Source organism: Macaca mulatta, chromosome 14, assembly GCF_049350105.2.
Source record: "Macaca mulatta isolate MMU2019108-1 chromosome 14, T2T-MMU8v2.0, whole genome shotgun sequence".
Taxonomy (NCBI): domain Eukaryota; kingdom Metazoa; phylum Chordata; class Mammalia; order Primates; family Cercopithecidae; genus Macaca; species Macaca mulatta.
In genome coordinates this window covers 103435060-103461717 of record NC_133419.1, presented here as the reverse complement: position 1 = coordinate 103461717, position 26658 = coordinate 103435060, and the positions used below count along the sequence as shown (strand labels likewise).

General features: G+C 37.0%; 1 protein-coding gene across 2 annotated transcripts in view; it reads left to right on the top strand.

Annotated features, from left to right (window-relative positions):
* MMP20 (matrix metallopeptidase 20) overlaps positions 1-15076 on the top strand; it is a 54391-nt gene extending 39315 nt beyond the window's left edge. Inside the window, exons 9-10 of one of the 2 annotated variants that reach the window (XM_077960541.1) lie at positions 11356-11459; positions 13029-15076. In XM_077960541.1, the coding sequence (XP_077816667.1) occupies positions 11356-11459; positions 13029-13129 (205 nt within the window). In that variant the 3' untranslated portion in view covers positions 13130-15076. 2 annotated transcript variants of the gene reach the window in all.
* Positions 15077-26658: the final 11582 nt, after the last annotated feature.

The following is a 26658-nucleotide window of genomic DNA, read 5'->3' as shown; positions in this document are numbered from 1 at the left end:
GGAAATGACTGAGGAACTTCCTCCACAGAGGATTGAAGGTTGGCTTGAGGACAGGTTGGATTAGACTCTAAAAGGGAGAACCCATGTCTCTGTGTGGTGGTTACTTACAGGGGAGCAGCACGCAGAGGACCACAATGTCAAATCCAAATAGGAGGCTCTACTATGTTGATGCCATTACATGCTACATCAGCAAATGACATATTGGTTAAACTTTGCCAACTAGAGCCACTTCCCCTTACTTTTATTCCTTCCTTTTCTCTTTCTAGCAGGCCCTAATGGTTCAATCAGTTTTTCATTTTTTACATTATTTCCACTTCCTATGGCTAATTTCTTCTTTTAGATGTTCTCCCTCGCCTACCAGTAGCACAGCAGTGGCTACATCAATGGATTTCTGGGGGAAGGGGATGTCAACACCTCCATAATTCTTCAAGATAATCAATGATTTCTGAATTTTATGCAAAGTGACTTGCAAATCTGCAGGTCCTACCCCTTTTCAATCATATTGCCCCTCTACCCTGAATCACTCTTTCTATACAGTCAGACTGAGGACATCATTGCTGCAAAGTAGAATATGTCTTCCACATTCTCTCCTTCCTGAATGCCTCAGAAATACTAGAAATAGATGTTTTTATTTGAGGATTTTATAGTCACCATAAATAAATAAATAATAAGTAACAAAAAGAAGTAAGATGAAATAGGGTTAAAAAAATCTTGTTTTTTCATGTTTTAAATTTTAAAAAATTTATGACTAAACTACCACATTCAACCTACATTTATTAGACATATTATGTGTCAGCCTGTGTACTAGTGATATTCAAGAGAAGGTGTAGAGTTTGCTGGTTAAGAATGGGCAGAAGTAAAAGAGTCCTAGTGTTCATCTTAACTCTATCAACAATCATCTGGCAATTTGGATCACCTTTCTGCCTTAGTTTCATCATCTGCAAAATAGGGGTAGAAATACTAAACACTTCCTAGAATTATGGCATTGAAAGAGAAAAATGTGAAATGCCTGTCACATAATAAGCATTCAGTTCATGTTGGGTGAACAGGTCTTACAGTTGAGGGTAAATATACAGATAAATAACTAACAGAAATCCAAGTGCCAAAAGTGCCCTGACTCAAGACTTCAAGGAGATCAGTGGGTCAAAACAAAGAGGATATGGCCAACTTAGCAAAATTATCAGGAAATAATTCTTAGAGGAAGTGATGGCTGAGCTCCATTTTGAGAGTTGTGTAGGAGTTTCCCAGACAGAGGCTGAGGTGCAGGTGGGTGGCTTCCAGGCAGAGAAAGCAGTTAAAGCAAAGGCACTGATGCACAAAATAGCATGTGAGCATGGGGAAAACCTCAAGCAGTTCAGTATGACTAGAATATAGACTAAAATCAAAACGGTGGCCCAAGGAAACCAGGGTACAGATCAGGTAGGGTCAATGCCTTTCTAGGGAGATCAGTGTTTATTCTGCAGAGAAGAGGGACATGTTAAATATCTTCGACAAGGGAGAAACTCAGTAAGATTCATGTTATAAAAATAACACTCTGCCAGCAATGCGACTGAATTAGAGGGAAATGAGACTTGAAACCAGAAAAACTAGTTAGGCCAAAAGGCAGTGGAAAGCATACTCAAAGTTCTCAAAGAAAAAACTCAACCAAGAATCTTACATCCACCAGAGTTATCTTTCAAAAATGAAGGAGAAATAAAGGCATTCCCAGAGAAACAAAAACTGAGAGAATTTGTTACTTGCAGATTGCCTAACCAGAGATACTAAAGAAAGTTCTTTAGGCTGAAAGTAAGTGAGCCTAGATAGCAACTCAAGCCCCCACAAATATCCAGAGAGCATCAGTAAGTGTAATTATGTAAAAGATAGCATAAATGCACATTTCTTCTTCTTTATTCTCTTAATTTAAAAATGGAAAATCAATTATATTAAACAATGTGCATATTATTGCATAATTGTATTGTTAAGGCTACAACATGTAGAAAGAAATATATTTATCAATAACATGAAGGAAGTAGGTGGGAGCAAAACTGTATTTGACTTAAAAAAAAATGACACTAGATGGTAACTAAATTTCACAGGAACGAAAGAACGGAACCAGAAATGGCAAATAAGACAATTAATATAACAAAAGCTGCAAATATATACATCCTCTCTTTTCTCTTCTCAGCTTCTTTAGAAGACATTAAATTATATAAAATAATAATTGTAATAATTAATTTGGGGCTTCAGATGTATATCGATATAATACGTATAACAATAATAACACAGAAGGAAGGGAAGAGAAATAGAGTTATATAGGAGTAATGTTTCTATATCTCACTGGAATTAATTTAGTATAAGTCTTAAGATTTTTGTAAGTTAACATGTATATGGCAAGCCCTACATCAACCACTAAGGAAATCACTTAGGAAAATATAGTTAAACAATTATAAAAGAAATTAAAATGTTACATTAGAAAATTTTTACTAATGCAAAAGAAAACAGTGAGGATGAATAGAGGAACCAAAAAGACATGAGTTATATAGAAAACAAAAAGTAAAATGGCAAGCATAAATCCAACTTTATCAATGACTTTAAATGTGAATAAATTAAACAGTCTAATCAAATGGCAAAGACTGCCAGATTGGATTGTAAAAAACAAGACCCAACTATATGCTGTCTATAGGAGATACATTTTAGGTTCAAAGATACAAATAGATTGAAAGTAAAAGAATGGAAAAAATACGTCATGTAAATGGCAACCATAAGAAAGCTTGAATGGCTATACTATCAGGCAAAACAGACTTTGAAATAAAAAATGCTACTAGCAATAAAGAAGGACATTTTATAATGACAAAAAGTCAATATACCATGAAGATATAATTATAAACATATGTGCATCTAACACAGGGCCCCAAAAATGTATGAAGCAGTAATTGACAGAAATGAAGGGAGAACTCAATAATGAAACAATAATAAAGATTTCAATACCCCACTTTCAATAATGGATAGGACAACTAGAGAGATCAACAAAGAATAAAAGACTTGAACAATACTATAAACCAACTAAACCTAACATATATCTATAGAATGCTATACCCAAAAAGAGCAGAATACACATTCTTTTCAAGTGAACATGGAACATTCCCCAGAATAGACTATATGTTAGGCCACCACACAAGTCTCAACAAATTTAAAACAACTTAAGTCATACAAGTATCTCGTCTGATCACAATAGAATAAAGCCAGAAATCAGTTCTAGAAAGAAAACTAGAAAACTGACAAATATGTGGAAATTAAACAACACACTATTAAACAACCAATAAGTCAAAGAAGAAATCACAAGGGAAATTAGAAAGTACTTAGAAATAAATGAAAATTAAAATACAACATACCAGAACTTATGGGATGCAGTGAAAGCAGAACTCAGAGAAAAATTTATAGCTATAAATGCCTATATTTAAAAAGGAGAAAAATCTGAAATCAATAACTTCACCTTCCATTTTGAGGCAATGGAAAATCAAGAACATATTAAACCTAAGGCAAGAAGAAAGAAGGAAACATAAACATTATAATGCAAATAAATAAAATAGATGATAAATAAACAATTTGAGAAAACCAACAAAACTAAAGTTTGGTTCTTTGAGAAAATAAACAAAAGTGACAAACTTTCTACTAGATTGACCAAATAAAAAAGAAAAACAATTTTTTTTTTTTTTTTGAGGCAGAGTCTTGCTCTTCCCCCCCAGGCTGGAGTACAGTGGTGCGATCTCGGCTCCCTCACTGCAAGCTGCACCTCCTGGGTTCACACCATTCTCCTGCCTCAGCCTCCCGAGTAGCTGAGACTACAGGCATCCGCCCCCATGCCTGGCTAATTTTTTTTGTATTTTTTAGTAGAGACGGGGTTTCACTGTGTTAGCCAGAATGGTCTCAATCTCCTGACCTTGTTATCTGCCTGCCTCAGCCTCCTATAGTGCCGGGATTACAGGCGTGAGCCACCACACCTGGCCAAAAGAAAAAATTTAAATTACTAAAATCAGAAATAAGAGAGGAGACATTACTACCCACGTTACAGAAATAAAAAGGGTCATAAAGGAATACTGTGAACGATTGTATACCAATAAATTAGGTAACGTAAATGAAATGGACAAACTCCTAAGAAGACACAATCTAGTGAAACCGAGTCAAAAAGAAATACACAGTCTGAATATACCTACAATAAGAAAATAGATTAAAGTAGTAATCAAAAACTATCCACAGAGAAAAGCCCAGGCCCAGAAGCATTCACTGGTAAATTCTACCAATACATTTAAAGAAGAATTAATATCATTTTTTTTACAAAGTCCTCCAAACCTTAGAAGAGAACAGAATTAATACCAGTTTTTCAGACTTTTCCAAAACATAGAAAAGAAGAAAACACTACCTAACTCACTGAAGTCAGCATTATCCTTATACCAAAACCAGAGAGAAATATCACAAGAAAATAAAGCTTCAGACCAATATCTTATAAATATGGCTACAAAAATCCTCCAAAAACACTAACAAACTAAATCCAGCAACATATAAAAAGAATTATACAGCAAGACCAAGTGGGATTTGTCACAGAAATTCGAGATTGGTTTAATATCCAAAAATCAATTAATGTAATGTACCATATCAATAGAACAAAAACAAAAATCATATAATCATCTCAATAGATGCAGTAAAAGCATTTGGCAAAATTCAACATTATTTCATAATAAAAAACATTCAACAACCTAGGAATAAAAAAATCCCTTCTCAAATCAATAAAGAGCATCTATGAAAACCCATAGCTGATGGCATAGTCAGTGGTGAAAGACTGGATGCATTTCTCCTAAAATCAAAAACAAGACAAAAATTTCTGCTCTCATCTCTCCATTCACATTGTACTGGAGGACCTAAACAAGAGAATTAAACAAGAATAAATGAAATAAAAATTATCCAGATAGGAAAGAAAGTAAAACTATTTCTTTTTGCATATGGTATTATCTTTTAAATAGAAAAACCCTAGAGAATACTCTAAAAAAACTTTTAGAAATAATAAATGAGTTCAGAAAGGTTGAAAGGAATGAGTTCAATGTTTTAATCAACTGCATTTTTATACACCTCAACAAACAATTTGAAAATGAAATTAAGAAAGCAATTCCACCTGGAATAGCATCAAAAAGAGTAAAATACTTAGAAATAAATTTAACAAAAGAAATGGAAAATTTCGTTTTGTAGTCTGAAAACTACAAAACATTGTTGAAAGAAATTAAGCAAGATCTAAATGGAGTGATATCTCATGTTCATGAATCAGGATATTTTTAAGATGATAGTAGTCCCCAAATTGATCTGTATCGATCAACACAATCTCTATCAGAATACCACTAGTTTCTGTGTAGAAATTCATAAGTTTTTCTTGAAACTCAAAACTCACAGGCCTAGAATAGCCAAAATATCTTTAAAAAGAACAAAGTTGGAGGATTCGTACTTCCCAATTTCAAAAATTACTACAAAGAAACAGTAACTAAGACTGTGATATTAGCATAAGGATAGCCGTATATGTTAGTAGAATAAAATTTAGAGTTCAGAAATAAATCCATATATCTATGGGCAGCTGATTTTTGACAAATATATAAAGTCATTCAATGGAGAAAAATGGTACCTTCAACAAATGGTGCTGGAAGGAGTGGATAGCCACATGCAAAAGAATGGACTTAGACCCCTACCTCACAACATATACAAAAATTAACTCAAAATTGATCAAATTTCTTAAATATAAGAGCTAATATGACATAACTCTTAAAGGAAAATATAAAGATAAATCTCCATGAGCTTGGATTTAGCAATGAATGCTCAGATACAACACCAAAAGCATAAGCAAAAAGAAAAATGGACAAGTTGGGCTTACTCAAAATTAAAAACTTTTCTGCTTCACAGCATACTATCAACAAAGTAAAAAGACAACCCAGGGAATGGTTAGAAACATTTGTAAGTCATATATCTGATAAAGAACTTGTGTCTAGAATATATAAAGGACTATTCAATTAATAACAAAAATAACTCAGTTAAAATATGGGCAAAAGATCTAAATAGACATTTCTCCAACAAAGATATACAAATGGCCAGTAAGCACATGAAAAGATGCTTCAACATCAATAGTCATGAGAAAAATGCAAATGAAACCCACAGTGAAATACTTCTTCACACCTACTAGAATGCATTGTCAAAAAGTCAGATAATAATAAGTGTTGGTGAGAATATGGAGAAATCAAAACCCTCATATATTAGTAGCAGAAATGCAAATTAGTATAGTCACTTTGGAAAGCAGTCTCCTTCTCCTTAAAAAGTAGAAAATAGAATTATCATTTGACCCAGAATTCCACTTTCTCTTGAGGATATACCCAAGAGAAGTAAAAACATAAGTCCACATAATAGCTGTATACAAATGTTCATAGCAGCATTATTCATAATAGACAAATGCTGGAAACAACCCGAATCTCCATCAAGTGTTGAATGGATATATAAAATGTGATAAATTCATACAATGGAATATTATTTGCCCACAAAAATGAATGAAGTGCTGGTACACGGTACAACATGGATGAATCTTGAGAGCATTATACTAAATGAAAGATGTCAGTCATGAAAATCTGCATATTATATAAAATGTCCATAATAGGCAAGTTTAAACAGACAAAGTAGATAGTGATTGTCTAGGTGTGGTTGAGATGGAGGGGTGTGGGATATGGGGACTTATAGTGAAAAGGTATAAGGTTTTTGTGGGGGCGGGTGATGGCAACATTCTAAAATTGATTGTGTTGATGGTAGCACAATTCTGTGACTATAGTCATACATCACTTGCTTAACAGTGGGGCTGTGATCTGAGGAATGTGTCATTAGGTGATTTGGTCAATCAGCGAACATCATAGAGTGTACTTACACAAACCTAGATGGTATTGCTTACTACCCACTTAGGCCATATGGTATACCCTATTTCTCCTATAGCTCCTACAGACCTGTATAGCATGATACTGTACTGAATACTGTAGGCAATTGTAATACAATGGTAAGTATTTGTGTATCTAAACATAGAAATGGTATAGTAAAAATACAGTGTTATAATCTTATGGGACCACTATTATGTACATGGTCTGTCATTTCCTGAAATGTCAATATATGGCAAATGACTGTGCACTAAAAAACCACTGAATTGTTTAAATAAGAGCGAGAACTATTGCAAGAATTCTGCCAAAGATGATGAGTTTGGGAGTTGGGGTAGATTTGATTGTTCTTCAAATGGTAGAAAACATAGGTGTGGGTGACTGACTAGTTGGGGGTAATTTCCTTAACAAATGGGTTTTCAATTTTGGCATTTATCAAGACAGTAAACTTAAGAAATGAAGCAGATTTAGGGGAACAAGAAGCAGTTTCATTTTGTACATATGGAGTCTGACATGCTGGTGAGAACTGAGAAGAAAAATATCAAAAAGAGATTTGGACATACAGGTCTTGAACTCAAGAGCACTCAGGCTGGAAAGATAAGCTTGGAATTCATCATGTAATCAGGTGGTGATTGAGGCCATGTGAGGATATAAGCCTGCCCAGGAAGATGGAGTCCAAGGGCAGCACGTGATGTTTGTTACAGAAAACACAGAATATATGAAAGGGAAAGAAATTCTTCAATGGCCAACACCTGCAACATCTTTTGATCCTCATTTAATGTTTTTCTTCTAGTTTTTTCCTGGCAGTTTTCCCCATTTTTAAGTAATTACATATGCAATTTTGTGTCCTGACATTCTTCTACTTAATATTGTAGGATACATATTTTTCTATGTTGTTATAAATTATTTGTCCCAGAATCTCCTCACAATCATTTTCCTCATGGGGTCCTGTTTCCGGACTCTCATCTGGGATTGTACATGGCAACTTCCTCCTCTCCTGCCTTCCCTTCGTTCTCGATCACTCTCCTACCTGCCCTTCTCTAGTATAGATCACAAAGGCCACTTCATTCATGAAAGTCATGTGATGTCTGGCTGAAATCATTAACTTCAAACTGGAATTTCAGATTTCTATTTCCCTGTCCCTCCTGACCCACACTGGAAAGGTCACCTTGAGAAAACTCCCTGAAACCATTTCAGAAACCTTATCAGTAAATTCCCCTTTCTGCCGCCCTTTCTTGCATTCTGTTTAAGCATCCTTTTGCAAACTCAGATCCCCATTTAGTGCTTCTAAGAGGGTGGAATGGAGTCAGTTATGCCCTTGACATATGACTGAAATCAGCACAATCAAAACACCAAAAATACCTAACAAATCTAAATTCTAAGCATACAGATGAGGTTAAACAAAAATGCAGGCACTTTATCAAAACAGACTCTGAGTCCTTAGAATACAATTGTGGAGAGTAAGATAACATATTTGAAAAACTACATCACATATCTGTTGTAGGCAATGATTTATTTAATATATATTAAATGTAAATACCTTGAATCAATATTAAATGATGTAACAAATGCCCACAAAGGAAATAAACATAATTCAGATCACTATTTCTAGTTTGGTATTTAGGTTTCACAAATAAGACCTCAGTGATGAGAGGATATATGCAATGATTTTAGCAGATACTCAAGATATAGTTGATTCTCAATAAAAATTGCATTTATTTCCTTAATATTGAAATTCAGTTACTATTTCTTGACGACCGGCTCACTATGTGCCAGGAATCATGCTGAGCATTTTCTCATATTCTCTCTTTGTCCCATCTACCTTTGCAACAATCTGGAGAAGTAGGTATTTCTTTTATTTCCATTGAACATTGTGTCTCTGAGAGGTTACATGATTCACTCAAGATCACACACCTGCAGTGGTCCATCTGAAGCTGCATTTCGTGTCCTCCGAATCCAAATTCAGTGGGCCTTCCCAACCACCACATATGTTCATTCTTCAATTCTCTTCATCATTTATTTGTTGTTAGTCAAAATGCCCATGATCTTCATCCTATCATATAATCTCCTTTTCTGTTACTCTCTCAGCAAAATCCTCACCACACCAGCAGACCTACTTCATCTTAATCCCCTCTCTGACTTGCTTCTCCAGACTGCCTCCCACATTTTTTAGCCCTCCTTTTTCACTCCTTCTCAACCTTGCCTACCACCACAAATATTACCTTGTAAAGTAAGTTTAAAGATTAAACTCCTTAATGACTTAGGATCCCAGATCAAACCACGAAGTTCACTCAACCTTATATTGACAAGTCAGAGTTAATTGTTCTTGGGGCCAAAATAAACGATAAAGTCGGCTGGCTTGGGCCTGCTCTTGGTGCTACATGTGCCACGTGTGTGTGTGTGTGTGGTGCGTGTGTGTGTGTGTGTGTAAATTGTCTCTTACCCTCATGACCACTGTTTTCCAGATGAGAAAAACCAGGGTTCAGAGCTCAAAGTACGTTCTCCTGATCACGGAGTCAGCAGGTAACAGAGTCAGAAATTCAAACCCAGTACCATCAGACTGTACATGTTGAGCTCTTTGGACTGTAACAGGAATCCTTAAATATCTTTCCAGAAACAAAGGGCTAGATCATCACAAAGTTCTCACCAGTTCACAGCTAAATAAGAACAGCACAATATTATAAATCAGGGAGTTGCAGTCTATGTCAGCATAAAAACAGATTATTGGCAAAAACCATCTTTTATTCTGAGTTTATGTCCTTTCTGCCTTTTTGGTGTTAACGTTTCTTTTTCTTTGTGAAAGGATTATGAAAACAGGTGGTAATCAAGGTAATCAAGGTTAAATGGTAATGTTCTCACTTAGTGAAATGAAAAGTAGGCAACCTTGTGTTTGTTATGCAGGCCACTGCATAATGTCTATACATAAGGTCCACATGAAACATTAATTGTTATAGTTAATATGGATAATATGCTGGGACAGTTAGCTTCCACCCCTAGCTCCAAACATTCTGTAGAGCAGCTCAGACTTGCACTTAGTTTCAGCCTGAGTATGTCTTTTTCAATGTTTGCCTCCGGCTCAACATCACTAGAGAGTTGTCCCTGTCCTGTGTAGTCATAGCCACACAAAAGGCACATTTCAAGAGACGGTGGGTGGGATCTGCTGCCACAGGAAATTTCTCAGTAGCCCAGGCACTGGGAGAAATTGTCTGACCTTTTGGTGGGAAAGGAGTGGGGTGTCCACCTGGGAGTGTCCCCATTTGGAACTCTGTGCTAATGAAGAAGGGACTTTCTCAAACTTTAAATGAAGTCTGATTCTCATACAAGTCATGCTGACTCACACGGTCACAGTCTTTTTTAACAATGAGTAATTTAGATCACAAAGAGATGTATTAATCAATCTTCAGAGTTATCATTGAATGCTGGTTGCTGATCCAGAAAAAGAAATCAGGTCTACTATTCAGTCAGTCATATAAGCTTTCCAGGAAACAAAAGCAACAAAATTCAAGTAAATTGGTTTAAAAGGCAGAAGTTCAATTATTACATATTTACTTGGTTCTTATTTACTTATTGTTCACACATTTGTTTATTTGTTCAATGTGCATTATTTGTTCAACCCTTTCTGCATGGATACATAGCATAAGTTCATGAATAAAAGCCCCTATGAAAGGCTTTCAATTGTTTGATGAACCAAGGAATTGAGAGAGAGAACTAATTACAACAATAAATAAGGCAATAAAAAATATAGAGAGTTCCTTTCAAATGGCAAGGTTTTTTTGAGTTAACAGAACATGTTGCTATAATATGTAGAATGAATAATTCTAAACAATGTATGTGGAAATTTTTTGGAGACTGCTTTAAGCAAGTGACTTCCAAGCTTGTGGTACCAGAATCTCAGGGACATGTGAGCATAGTGATAAAGGTCTATAATCTCTTTTAGGTATTTTAAGAGCCCAATTTAAACAACAAATGCCAGGACCAGTGGTTTATTCCTGTAATCCTAGCACTTTGGGAGGTTGACGTGGGAGGATTGCTTGAGACCAGGAGTTTGAGACCAGCCTGAGCAGCATGGCAAGACCTTGTCTCTATAAAAAAAAAATTATCCAGGGTGTGGTGGTACATGCCTGTATTCCCAGTTACTCAGGAGGCTGAGACAGGAGGATCACTTGAGCTTGGAAGGTCAAGGCAGTGGTGAGCCATGATGGCACCACTGCACTTCAGTCTGGGCAACAGAGTGAGACCGCATCTCAAAAGAAACAAAAACACAACAAAGAAAAAATAAACAAACAACAACATAAGTGCATGTGTATGCGTATATGACAGAGGGAGAAACCTAAATAAGTTATAAGTGTGCATATGCCTGATCAGTAGAGTGTCATTTACAACCAGTAAAAACCTCTTAGTAATATTATTTATGAAATAATACTTTTTCTAGCTACGATGAACGGAAAAGGAAAATGGAAAAAGACTATCCAAAGAATACTGAAGAAGAATTTTCAGGAGTAAATGGCCAAATAGATGCTGCTGTAGAATTAAATGGTGAGTGTTTCCACTGTAAACTTTCTTCATGAAAACTATCATAAGAAGTCTGGGCTCTGCTTTAACACAACAGAAAGTGGATTTCCAAGTGGCAGTCATTGATTCTTATATTTGGTCTTAGGTCCTTTCATAAGTTTATCTAAACAGATTATCCACTAGAAAGAGTAACTATAAAAGTTCTGGTATTGTAGTTCTCTTTTTCCTAATGGAAACCTTTTTTGTTTTTTGTTTTTTTCGTGTGTGTGTGTGTGTGTGTGTGTGTGTTTTGAGACAGAGTCTCGCTCTGTGGCCAGGCTGGAGTGCAGTGGCGCAATCTCTGCTCACTGCAACCTCTGCCTCCCAGGTTCAAGCGATTCTTCTGCCTCAACTTTCCAAGTAGCTGGGACTACAGGTGCATATCACCACGCCCAGCTAATTTTTGTATTTTTAGTAGAGATGGGGTTTCACCATGTTGACCACCTAACGGAAAGTTTTTAAAGTATAGCTTCAATCAATTAGTCAGCTAGATCATAAAGTCTACCTGGGTCAAGATTACCTTTTCTATCTTTAAAGTACACATAGTCTTGGCCAGGGGCAGTGGCTCACACCTGTAATCCCAGCACTTTGGGAGGGTGAGGTGGCAGGATCGCTTCAGCCCAGAAATTCAAGACCAGCCTGAGCAATATGGCGAAACTCTGTCTCTACGAAAAAATTAGCTGGGAATAATGGCACACACCTGTAGTCCCAGCTACTCAGGATGCTGAGATGGGAGGATTACTTGAGCTCAGGAGGTCAAGGCTGCCGTGAACTGTAATTGCATCACTGAACTCTAGCCTGGGCAACAGAGTGATACCCTGTCTCAAAAAAAAAAAAAATATTCTCAAGCTTCTCAGTGCTTTTTCCCACTCCATCATCCAATTCCTGCAATTTAACACATAGCTAGGAAAGTTGAATAGAACTTTGTCGAATAAATTTAATTGAATCTTCTGAATCAGTCAGCACACTCTTCCTGAAAAAAAATAGCACAGGGCTGGACACTGTTCAGAAGTGCAAAGACCATTCCAGACGTGGCCTCTGCTCTCACAAAATGGTTCACCCAACACAGATGAAATGACTGGAAAACAGACCATCTATAATTTAGTATTGAGTCATGTGGTAGACCTCACAATAATTGCAAGAGCCGATCTGAGAATTAAAAGATCAGAATCGGCAGCAATCATTGGAAATTTTATAGTGAGACTTCAGATGGGTTTTGAAGATTGGCCAGAGGCTTAACTAGGCAAAGAGAAGGGGAGGGGCTTCCTGGAGAACAGCCTGAGCAGAAGCATAGCACATAACTGAGCATGACACATTGGATGACCCCAACGAGAAGGCCTTACCCTAGCTGGAACAAGGAGAAAGCTCAGAAATGACTGAGAAGTTGAGGAGTCGGGTTCTAGGGCATGAAGACAGAAGACAAGCTAACTGCCACCTGACAAATTCACAATTCCTCTTTGGTGACACCTTAAGAAAGTGACAATGACAAATCCTTCCATTTATATATGTGCTGGTCATCTTCAGTAACCACAATTTCAACTTTGTCTCTTTTAGGCTACATTTACTTCTTTTCAGGACCAAAAACATACAAGTATGACACAGAGAAGGAAGATGTGGTTAGTGTGGTGAAATCTAGTTCCTGGATTGGTTGCTAAATAGAAAAGCCTAGTCTTCCCAAGCAATGAGGACGACTGCAAGCAGCTTCTAACTGGATCTTAAGGACTAAAGCAGAATGTAGGACAGGGATTCTTCCCATGGCCTTCAAATCAAATTAGAATTCATTGAGAATAATAATACTTTCAAATTTTTTCATAGTTGTATAATCAGAATCCACATTAGAAAGTTTCTATATGGACACCTCTATACAAAATCCGAATCAACACAACGCCCTCTGCAGTTAGACACCATTATTTTTTTCTTACCTAATATACTGAAGCAAATTGATCAGTTTGATTTTTATTTCCAGAAGGAAGACTAGTGGTGGATCCCACGACATATATTGTAATTCTTTTCACAGGAAATGTCATTACCATATGAATTATAATTATTTGCCAGCAATGGCTTTCGTGGCTATCATTTGGCCATCATTTGTTATAATAAATATAAATTTCCCAATTTTTACTTAAAAGACGTCACAACAAAATACTGCATAAGAGTTGTTTCTTGTGTGTTTAACTTTGTGTCTACTCACTGGTCTCTCATGTAGGCTTAGGTGGATAAACCTATTCAAACAAATTTTCATAGTAGGCAAGAGATGGGCACTTTGCAAATGGAAAATTTTTTAACAAAAGCTAATAAAATGTTTTAATAGAACAGTTCCTCTTTTCTTTTTTCTGTTAATATTTACCAGCTTCTGTAATACTTTATTTGGCCACCCACACATCCTGTGTGCCTATAGAAAAATTAAACCATAAGATAGCATCATAAGTACACAGACCCAGAAAAAGATAACAGTAACTCATTCTACTTCCTGCTTCCTGAAAACAGCCTCAGTGATCCAGCTAAGTGAGTGTCTTTTGAATAGTCTTCCATTCAGGGAAGTTCATCTTTTTGTTTTAGTTTTTCTTACTTCAAGCTAAACCTTTTCCCGCTACCTAGTGATCAGTATAGATAAAACTATGGCTCTGTCATTCTTATAATTTTGCTTTAATCTTACTCTCTAGAATGTAAAGATTCTAAAATATTTTAGTGGTTCTAAAATTGAATGATAAAATACTTGTAATACTTCATAGACCTCCTGATACATCTACAGTGTTTAACAGATGCTACTATTGTTTTCATCATTTATTAAATTTGTTTCATACAGTCACTTAAAAGACCTAATATTAAGAAGGGTTGGGGTAGTTACTCAAGATTATTCTACATTTTCCATTTGGTTTCTGTTACTAAAAGTGGCCACTTATAGTCCACCAGATGTTGAATATTTGTTGAAGACAAGGTCTGGCATCCTTGCCTTCTAATGTCAAGGTGCTTCTATAGAGGAGAAAAGTCACTTTTGCAAAAACTGCTAAGAAGGACTTCTTACTATCAATAAGCAAGGAGGAAAACAGGCTGGCAATTTCTTAAAAGGTTTAATGTAGTCTTACCCTATGACACAGCAATTTCACTCCTAAGTGTACACCTGTGAGAAATTAAAACACATCTACACAAAAAACTTGCACACAAATATTCATAGCATTGTTATTTATAATAGCCAAAGAGTGGAAAAATGTCCATTGAGTACTGAATGAATACATAAAATGTGGCAAATTCAGACAATAGAATGTTATTTGACAATAAACAGAAATGAAGTCCTAACACGTACTATAACATGGATGAAGCTTGAAAACATCATGCTAAATGAAAGAAGCCAGACAGAAAAGTTCACATATTGTATGATTCTATTTATATGAAATGTTCATAATAAAAAAAATCTATGGAGACATAAAGCAGACCAGTGCTTGTTAGTAATTGGGAGAGGGGCTTATAAAGAGTGACTACGAATGGGTATGAGGTTCTTTTTTTCAGAATAATGAAAATCTTCTAAAACTGATGATGATGATGGTTGTACAACTCTGTGAATATATTCAAAGCCATTAAATTGTACACTTTACATGAGTGAATTATATGTTATGTTAACTATATCTCAATAAAGCTGCTACATTAAAAAAACCAAAAAACAAAAAACAAGGAGATCAAAGTAGTGTGGTGATCCATGGAGGTCATGCATTCTGGCAACTGTGTCAGGGACCACATGACAATGAAGCACCAGCCTGAGGACATTCAGTGCTGCACGCAACCAGTCAGATGTCCTCCTCATGTCCAGCACTAGCCCAGAATTGTGCATATGGAAGATACTTCGCTAGTCAACGAATTCACTGAAAGCAATAAAGCATATGCTCTCAGGTCTGGCTCATGGATTCAAACTCCAGATCTTCTATTTTCAACTGTGTGATGTTGACCAAATTCCCTCATCCTCATTCTCTGTCTCAGTGTCTTCCTTTCTAAAAATGGAATAATGGCAGTTTTTATCTCCTAAGGATATTTAGAGGCTTAAATATGTGAGTCAAAATATGCAAAGTAGTCCCTGGCATTCTACAGGGGCTCTATAATTGTTGTTTTTGAAGCCATTAGAGTTCATTTTGTTTTGTGATATTTTGGAGAATTTGTACATATCCCTTAAGATAGCTAAAAATCTGATGAGCTATAATATCACAAGAATTAATAATCAATGACCTGAAATTTTTCTCTTCCAAATGTCAAATTAAATCAAATAATTAAAAAATACTATGTTTATCCCCCATCTCCAAAAAATAATTCTTATGAATCATCATTTTTTGTTAAGTTAAAGAACTCTTGGCTCTTAGGCCAGGCATAATGGCTCACACCTGTAGTCCTAACACTTTGGGAGGCTAAGGTAGATGGATCACTTGAGCTCAGGAGTTTGAGACCAGCCTGAGCAAGATGGTGAGACCCCGTCTCTACTAAAAATACAGAAAATTATCTTGGCACGGTGGCACATGCCAGTAGTCCCAGCTACTTGGGAGCCTGAGGTGGGAGGACCACTTGAGCCCAGGGGTCAGAGGTTGCAGTGAGCTCAGATTGTGCCACCGCACCTGCCTGGGTGACAGAGCAAGACCCTGTCTCAAAAAGAAAACTCTTGGCTCTCAGATATAAAATTATTATGTATTTTGGAAAGATACAGTCTCTCTAAAGCACAAGAAGGGGTGATTGTATCATAACATAGAGCATTTATCCTCATGTGATACAAGAACTTTGAGCAGAAATGATTTATAACGTATACTACTCATTTGGCTTCCGAGTAACTGAGTGCAAACATGACTCATTGAATAACAGTTTTGGACAAAGTGTGGTTGAAGTACTCCCTTGAGGATCACGAGGTAGCAAAACAGAGTTCACTTCCTGATGAATTCTGTGCATTATCCTATTAACCTCAGTGATGACTCTTTGTGGGCAGAGACCTTTGAAAGCACTAGACAGGCTACTAAGGATGAATGGATTCACCTCGGTGGGGAGCTTTCCTAACAGCTCCATATTAAATTTTCTCTGGTATAAACCAAGTCCTCTTCCATTTAGCCTAGTCCTAAATGAAAGACCTAAGTTTGTCTTGGGTTTTCTGTTTCTTTTCAAATGTTTATTGGGAAACGTCTTAGATGTCCATTTCACAAAGCAAATGGCAAACAAACTGCAGTTTTTCATTCAGAATTCTGCGTGTAATATTTTTAAATGGTCACAGGGTCTTCAGGGTGCTTTTATTTATATGTTATCCAGATGTTTTTCTTTATTCCTGTTAGTTTTCTTCTACAGACAATGATATTGAAGGTTCTTTGTGAATATTCATAGCTAAAAGTACCCAATGAAGTGCCATTTGAGAGGAAATGCATACTGCTGGCCAATAGGTTGGTGTTTTAGACTACCATAATGGAGCTGAGAAGAGTCCAGGCCAAAAGATCGTCGGCTTTTCTCCCCAGTAGGTCTGGGTAAAATGTAGAAACAGCATCTTCTGATCATCTGTCATCTGCCAAGCCTCCTGTCTTTGGTCTCATTCCAATCCCTAAGTGACTTGTCAACACAACCAGTTTAAAAGGTATCCTGTTATACTCAAAATGTCATAATTTCAGCTTTGCTCCCAACACCCAGACCCTTGGAATTGAACTAGAAGCAGAATTGTGAAGCTTGCTGGTAAATAAATTACAATGGGAAATTAGTGAATGCCTTCGGGATCCAAAAGAGACTCTTTTTGTTTTTAATGCAACATCTCTTCATTTTAATGACTTCTCCATTAGTCTTGACATTCTTTCCTTTAATCTAATGTATCCTTTAACATGTTTGGAGATGAAAGTAAACTTTTGTTGCACAATGCAGCATGTTGTTCTGACAAGAGTTTGAGGAGAGATGAGAAGAGAAAAGCATGAGAGGGCGTTAATGAGAAAAACATTGCAAAACATCAGTTAAGAAATGTAACACTTAAGTCCATCTCAGATCATTTGCAGTGGAAAAAAAGAATGTCTGTATAAATAGTTAGCAATTTGTTTATTCTTGGAAAGTCCCAGGCCTGTAATGCAGTGATAAACAATGTGAGTTTTTTAGTTCGCTTTTAAATGTATTTACAGCTGCCTCTATAGAGGATGGATGTCAAAAGTCTCATTACAGCACATTCCACTTGAATTGCAGACTGTTCAATGATTGTAGCATGTCACTTTGCCAGATTTTAAAAGTATTTCCATATATGAATCAGTAATTTCTGTAATTTTATCAGTGGTTTCTTTTGAAACGCTTAATCTCTAAAATTAGCTCATCTTTACAATCAATCAATTCAGCCTTTTTGAAGGATCTAGCTACCCCACCATCTCTACCCTTAATATTCACTCTCAATTCACTAGAAAATACTTACTAAGCACCTACTTTGTGCTGGCACCAACCTATGCTCAGCTGCTTTCTTGCATAAACCTCTGCCCTCAAGGAGCTTACATTCTATTAAAGACACACAATATTCAAATGAATAGAGATCTATAATGAAAGATAGTTGAAAGTGTTTTGAAAAAATAAGTAAAGCAGGGCAAGTAATAAAGAATGTTGGAGTACCATTTTATAAAAATTTATTTGGGAAAAGGACATACTGGGTCCAGGGTATTCATGCAGAATGACTGAAGGGAGGGAGGAAACTGTTGAAGTCTCTAGAGGTTTCCAGTAGAAGAAGCAATAAGCACAAGACCTTGAGGTAGGTAGGAAGGATTTGCACCTGTTTGAGGCACATCAGGAAGGCCAGTGTGGCTGCAGACAGTGAGGGAGAAGGAAAGTAGAAACAGATGGGAATAGAGAAGCAGCTAACCAAGCTATAGAAAACCTTTGGGTCCCTGTGATAAGAAGAGTTTTCAGCAGGTTCATAACATGATCTGACTGCTGAGTAGCAAACAGATTATAAAAGCACATGAGTGGATTCAGGGACACTAGACAGTGACATTTTCCAGGATAGAAATGATGGTGGCACTGACCAAAGAAGTAGCAGTGAAAATGCTAAGATTGTCAGATTGAGGAATATTTTCCAGGTAAAGCCAACACTATTTGTATCTAAAGTGCATGCAGAATGTAATAAAAAGAGAAGGATCCACAATGACTCCAGAGTTTTTGGCCTACACAAGTGAAAGAGTAGTGGTAAAATGAGAAAGACCAAAGGAAGAGCAGGTTTATGGGGGCTGGAGATCAAGAGTGCAATTTTGAATTCACGGAGTTTGAGATGCCTATTAGACATCCAAGGGTAAACATCCATATATAAAAAGCTTAAGTAGGTAGATAGATATAAAAAGCTTGGGTTCAAGGAAGAGTTTGAGACCTAAGATAGAAATTTAGGAGTTAAGCCTTAAATTGTTATCTATATTCCTTTTGATTTCCTCCACATACTATGTGGAATTTAGGGCAACATAAATTATTAAAATATAAGAAGGCAGACGAAAAATGATCTCAAGTCTTTTTGAATTATCGTCCAGTGTTAGTAAGCGCATTCTTTCCCACCTCAAGAACATAGTTTAGTTTTCAACAAAAGTTGCACACTTTTTTTGAAGTTTTTGTTTTTTGATCTTCATTTTTCTATTTCTTGTTTCCAAAATCAAAGAAGAAATCAGAAAAGAAAATATAAAATCTTAAAGATTGTTCTCAATGAAAGTTGTTGAAAATCTTAAGGATTGTTCTTCAGGAACTAACAAGATCCTATGCTAATAAGTATTACTTATTAATACAGTAATAAGTAGACTAAGAACTTATTTATACTTTAATAAGTAGCCTAGGAACTTACTAAGAAGGATAAAAGTGTTTTTGAGATTTAAAAACATCTGTTTTATTCTTACAGTAAAAACAGCTCTGTTTATAATCTCACCATGTCTCACAGAGAAAGTGAGTAGCAAGGTCCCTTAATAAAGTTTTCAAATAAGGCAGTTTTTATAATTAATTTTTAATTAACTTCTAATTTAATTGCATTGTAGTTTGAGAATGTGGTCTGAATGATACAAGCTTTTTTACATTTGTTGAGACTTACCTAAATTTGTCTTTTGCCTTACTACATGATCAAATTTTTGTAAATGCTGTGTGTTCAAATACAGGTTTTCAGTAAGTGAATTTTCTTTTGCACAGCTTGTTCTCCCCAGATGTCTCACTAATTTCCCCTGTGAGCTCACATTTTCATGGGATCATCAGTTTTCCCAGCTAGGAGAGGTGTGAAGGCCTGTGTCTTTTTTGTTCCCTACTTGATGAGTGTAGAGGTTGGGATGGGATTGAAGCACCTCTGGGCAGCATTCTTGGTAATGAGGTCTGGACTCAACCCCTGTCATTCTCATTCACTCTTATCAGTAAATCCTCCTCTCAGGGACCCCTCAGAAATTCAGTCTTAGGCTTTGAGAATTTATGGGGGTTGCTACTATGTCTATACTGGCCTCCCCAGCCATGAGGAACTGTGAGTCAATTAAACTTCTTTCCTTTATAAGTTACCCAGTCTTTAGCCTGGGGAAGAGTACAGGAAGGGATCTCTCAGGAGCTGGTGAGGCTGACTACACACCTTGTTATAGGCATCCCATCTCTGCTGACATCCAACATCAATTCTGCATTAGTTTACTCAAAAATATTCATTGAATCCCTATTTGACCCCTGGGTTATATTAGGAAACAAAACAAAATCCCTTGCCTTTGTACAACTTCCAATGTACAAGGAGAAGACAGACAATAAGCAGTAGACATAATAAGTGATCAAATTATACAGCATGTTAGAAAATAAGGTCTATAGAAAAAATAATAACTGTAGGGAAGTGCCCAGACATTTGGGAATCATGAGCTGGGGAGGTAGCTTGTAATTTTAAGTAGATCAGCCAGGAAAGGCCTCACTAAGAAGGTATAAAATGGCATCTTAATGAGAAAGAAAATCCATTTTCTTTTCTGGGTGGCTTTGTGTTCCCATCCAACTCTCATCTCAAAATGTAATCCCCATGTGTTAAGGGAGGGACCTGGTGGGAGGTGATTGAATCATGGGGGTGATTTCCTCCATGCTGTTCTCATCACAGTGAGTGAGTTATCAGGAGATCTGATGGTTTTATAAGTGTTTGGCACTTCCTTCTTCTTTTGCTCTTTCTCATTTTTTTTCCTGCTGTCTTGTGAAGAGGTACCTGAATCCCCGTGACCTTCCGTCATGATTGTAAGCTTTCTGAGACCTCCCCAACCATGAGGAACTGTGAGTCAATTAAACCTCTTTCCTTATAAATTACCCAGTCTCAGGTATTTCTTTATAGCAGTGTGAAAATGGACTAATGCATATATTGTACCTAATATTGATAAACCAAATAAAAGCTTCAGCTATTTAAAAAAAAGTTACTAAATCAGTCATATCTGCCAAAGATTTCACATTATTATGTAAACTTAAAGTCTTACCACTTTTTTGAGCTAACAGTCTTTGTAAAAAGAATTTTTTTAAAAATCAAGTACATTTAACATATTAAAAATTCAATTTTCTTATTTTCTGTTAAATGGGGAAATAGAATTATATAAGGGCTTAATTATCTCTATAAAAATAAGATGAGAGCTTCTTTAAGAGACATTATAATCTAATTCATAAATACTTTCTAGTATTAATACTTTTCAAAAGCTGAAAAACTTTTCCAACTCTTACAATTAAAGGGCAGTATCTTTCCCAATGACAAATACTAATACATATAGACACATAGATAAGTAGAGAGCTTATGGCTTCAGTCTTTCAATTCTGCCATGAGTCAAGAATAAACACAGAAATACAAACACTAACTAGTCTTGATATCAAAAATCTAGTCTTCTTCCCAGCGGGCACAACATTCTGAATTGATTTGAGTTCACAAATAGATAAACATACAGAAAAACAAACAAAAACTTACCAAATTCTCTGTTGTTTTTTACCCAACAAAAAAGATCTTCTCCATCATGTAGAGAGATCACCAAATGGTTACATTGTAAAACCAAATTCCCAATCATTACAACAACCAATTGAGAATAAGTTGTTGACTATGGGCAAACCAGAAACAAGAACTAAACACAAAATTACTAGAGAGGGAGGGATAAAAATAGATAAACAGAGAGTGAGTAAGCAAAGCCAAAGTTCTACTATTACTTGGAATTTACTCTGGAAACGAAGAAAAGATGTGCCCAGGTTAAGCAACCATTGGTAAACTTCTCCAACGACACAGTGTAAGGTAGGAAAACCATCTTTTCTGTACCCATCCTAGGTTCACAGCTGAGACTCCTTAACAAAAGACAGATTTTCAAGTGAAAAATATACAATTTATTTAACACAAGTTTCACATGACACAGAAGCTTTCATTAAAAAATGAAGACCAGAAAAAAATGGTAAATTCTGCATATTTTTATGTTAGGTTTGATGACAAGTGAACTGTCATAGAGAAATATGATTGGACAAAATGTATGATCTAATAGTAATAAAATGGGGAAAACAGCAAATCTTTGTAACTCCTGATGAGTTCTTCCTGCCTGCTGCACAGACAAAACTGATTCATGGAGACCATGGCAATGCAGTAAAGAAAGAGTTTAATTGACACGAGACTGGCCCTGCCATGCAGGAAACAGAATTATAATTTTACTCAAATCAGTAGCCCCAAAGGCTCAGAGTTTAGGGTTTCTATGGAGTTTGGTGGGCAGAGAGCTAGGGAATGGGTGCTGTTGATTGGCAGGGGATGAAATCATAGGGGTGTGGAAAACAGTCCTCAAGCACTGAGTCCACATCTGAGTGGGGCCACAGGTTCAGTTGAGTCATGAGTCCATGTTGGGTCTATCTGGAAGATGTCTCAAAAAAAAAATTCTTAGGTTTTACAACCGTGATGTTATCTATAGGAGCAACTGAGGAAGTCACAAATCTGGTGACCTCTGGCCACGTGACTCCCGAGCAGTAAAGGATTGTAGAAAGATGTCTATGTCTTATCAGAGTTCAGCCCCCCACCCCATAATCCTATTCTTGTGGCCTTTCATTAGTCTTATAAAGATGGTCTTTGGTCCCTACACAAGGAGGGGATTTGTTTTAGTGAGGGATTATTCTCATCCTTGCTTGCAAGTTATATTATAAACAGGTCAGGTGCAGTGGCTTGCGCCTGTAATCCTAGCACTTTGGGAGGCCAAGGCAGGCAGATTACCTGAGGGCAGGAGTTCGAGACCAGCTTGGCCAACAAGGTGAAACCCCATCTTTATTAAAAATGCAAAAATTAGCTGGGCATGGTGGTGGGTGCCTGCAGTCCTAGCTACTTGGGAGGCTGAGGCAGGAGAATAGCGTGAACCAGGAGGCAGAGCTTGCAGTGAGCCAAGATTGCACCATTGCACTGCAGCCTGGGTGACAGAGCAAGACTCTATCTCAAAAAAAAAAAAAAAAATTAGCCTGGCGTGGGTGCGGGCACCTGTAATCCCATCTACCCAGGAGGCTGAGGCAGAAGAATTGCCTGAACACAGGAGGCAGAGGTTGCTGTGAGCCAAGACCATGCCATTGCATTCCAGCCTGGGTGACAAGAGTGAAACTCCATCACACACACATTAAAAAAAAATTATTCTCCTAAAGTTAGGTTGGCCTATGCCCAGGAATGACCAAGGACATCCTGGAGGTCAGAAACAAGATGGAGTCAACTATGTGAGATTTCTCTCATTGTCATAATTTTGCAAAAGCAGTTTCATCTTGTTTGTACAGATTCTTCCCTGTGTCATTTTATCTTCAAAGATAAGGACATTCCTTTCCTCCACGTATTGGGAGGGCACCCAGTCTCTTTCTTCAAGGAAAGATCAGAAAATTCTTCCTAGGTTTTACAGTCTGCTTCAGGGGAGAAAGACGGGGTAAAGTAGAGTGAACTTCCTGCTTCTCAAATTTCTTCAGTTTAAAATATTTAATATGCCAAGGTGCTATATTTTGGAGTAATGTGTCCTAAACCCCATCAGAAGTTTACTTTGTCAGGAAAGCCCACTTGGGCTTCTCAGTGGAACCTTCAAAATTGCTAAACTATAATTTTTTACGAAGTAAAATCAAGACTCTCAAACAAATGTAAAATGAACCTGTGTCAAATAATTTGTTGATTCAATTAATTAATGAGGAGACTAGTAGAAGAATTTAGAGAATGTACACATGCAGTTAGGAATGCTAAAATGATTTTGCTAATAAATGCAAAACTGGTTGATATCCCACAGGTCACTAAACATTTTCAAGTTTTATCTCTATAATGTTTTATAAAACATAATAAAATTTTATCTCTAAATGCAATATGCCTTTGCATTTCTGTGAACAAGAATCATCTGCGGCTGGGCACGGTGTAATCCCAGCACTTTGGGAGGCCAAGGCGGGCAGATCACGAGATCAGGAGATCGAGACCATCCTGGTTAACATGGTGAAACCCCGTCTCTACTAAAAGTACAAAAGGAAAAATATCCTGGCATGGTGGCGGGTGTCTGTAGTCCCAGCTACTCAGGAGGCTGAGGTGGGAGAATGGCATGAACCCAGGAGGTGGAGCTTGTAGTGAGCCAAGATCGTGCTACTGCACTCCAGACAGACTGAGACTCCGTCTCAAAAAAAATAATAAAAACAAAAATTAAAAAAAAGAATCATTTGCACTACTGTGGACAAGAAAAACCTGCATTGTTATCAGTTTTCTACCACTTAGTTTCTATTTAGAGAGCTATAAAATAGCCCAGTCATCAGAGAAAGTCATAGGTGCACACCCTGTAAAATCAGATACTCTCTGGAAGATGCATAATTTCATGTATGTGTCAGGGCGATGAAAAACCAACACAGGTACCTTATAAGCATTCCACTAGAGTTAGCCATTATTTGAAAGTAAGCTCTAATATTAGTTCCTAATATTATGCTGGGACTTGGGGCTTCAATTCTTTAATTTCCTTTTGAAGTAATTTCTACAATTAAGAACAACATATTGAAAGTTAAAATTAAACAGAAGAGAGTCCTCTAAGTCAAAGCACTGCTTTCTCTTCCCATTTTGAAAAACACTGTTCTTCATAAAACTGGTTACTGGGTGAATCTACTGAGAGAAGGGACATCTGAGAGAAGGGACCCTTCCTGGGTCATGGCTTTTAAGGACAGGTGATATGGCTCAGAAGTTCATCTGAACACCTAAAGGCAGTGCTTGGCATCTGGTAGCTGCTGCTCTTTCAGGTCTGGGAAAGTGCAGGTGGGTCCAGAGCCTCCAGACAAGAACTAGAAGATATTCCCCTGTCTGTATTCACCCCGGAACTACCCTTCAAACCCACATCTGATAGTAATTGGAGATGAGTACTGAGGCAGTACAATTCCAAAATAATGGGCTAAATAAAAAATTTTCATCAAGTACTTTTGGGTATAACCACAGTTTTATCAAAAACATAAGAAACTCTTGGCATTCGGGGTTTTGACAGTTGAGGTTTCAGCTTTTTACAAGCACAAGATGTCCAAGGACATGAGTTTGCCATTTTGCTAAAGCACAAATTTGGTGCACTTGCATCATGAGGATGGTATGGACGGGAGAAGTACGTGAGCAGTAAATCGCCGTGGCCAGTGGGCATCCACTTTATAGCATGGCTTACCCATATCCCTCACCAGTGTCAAGGTTCTGCTGTATTTTTAACTATCTTTCCTATGCTCTACACTCTAGGGAACAGAAAAATACAAATACCATATAATTGGACGGGAGGTTATTATTTAAAAAAAAAAAAGAAAGAAAAGAAAGCAAAGAAAGAAAGGGAAAAAAGACGAATTCCTTACCATCAAAGAATATTCATTTTCATTGGGAAGACAAGATGAAATTAATAAAATGGTCAACACCAGAGATAACATAGCCAAGAGCTAAAGTAGTTCTATAAGAACATTCCAAATAAGTCAAGGGGCCCATGAGTGATTTTGGAGGAGTGGGGTTTTGAATCTCATCCTGAAGGAAGTACACAGCTTGGGCAGATGGAAAAAGAAGAGTGGGCATTGCAGAAATAAAAAGGGGAGTTGGAACAGGAAGATAGTACCAGGAAATGGAACTAGTTTAGAATGTGCATGGTGTAGAACAGGAAAAGGATAGATAGCCTTTGGTGTCAGAATTAAAGTAAATGGAAGGTAACATTTTTTTCATAGGTGACAAGAAGAAAATAGCATTGAATAAATTCTACATTATGACAGGTTCTTTCACCTTATTATTTAATATAATCTTTTTTAAAAAATCCTTTATGAAGGAAAGATCAGCATCATGCCCACTTTACAGATGAGTGCACAAAGGAGACCTAAGGAATTAGGGGTCGTGACTAGCTGGGATTTATATCCCAGTCCCCAATCCCTGTGACTCTCTTTGTTTTTTTTGTTTCTGTTTTTGTTTTTGTTTTTTGAGACAGAGTCTCATTCTGTCTCCCAGGCTGGAGTGCAATGGCGCGATCTCAGCTCACTGCAACCTCTGTCTCCTGGGTTCAAGCAATTCTCCTGCCTCAGCCTCCTGAGTAGCCGGGACTACAAGCATGTGCCACCATGTCCCGGCTAATTTTTTTGTATTTTTAGTAGAGACGGGGTTTCACCATATTGGTCAGACTTGTCTCGAACTCTTGACTTCAAATGATCTGCCTGCCTCAGCCTCCCAAAGTGCTGGGATTACAGGCGTGAGTCACCGCACCTGGCCGTGCTTTTTCTAAATACACCTCATGGAGACGCCCCCAAAGAAGAGGTAAGTATTTGACTATGTTCTAGGTGCTAAACTCCTGAGTGGCAGGAACTCATTGCCCAGCATCTAATTGATGCTAAATACTCATTAGGTGGGTGAATCAAACAAGAAGTTGGTGGAGAATCCATTCTTGGAAGATAAATGGTATAAATACACAATAAAGGGGAGATCATCATAATTTTAAGGGAATTATGAGGAGTTAGGACTGTTATATTGGGCTTACATTGGAAAGATCCTGAAAATCAAGCTGAAGAACTGGAATTTATTCCATTAAAAAAAAAAAAGTAGGTTACAAAATGCATTTTTTCAATGGACCTGTAAGATAAAGGTGGTATTTAAAATAATATTTTAAATTAATAAGTTCTCATCAAGGTAACTGAAAGGAACAATTACTTACGTACCTTAGGTGAATATAGTGCACTTTCATATCTGGAGGAGGAGGAGGACAAGGGAGAAGAATCAGAAGGAACAGGACGAGGGGGAAAAGGAAGACAAAACGAAGAA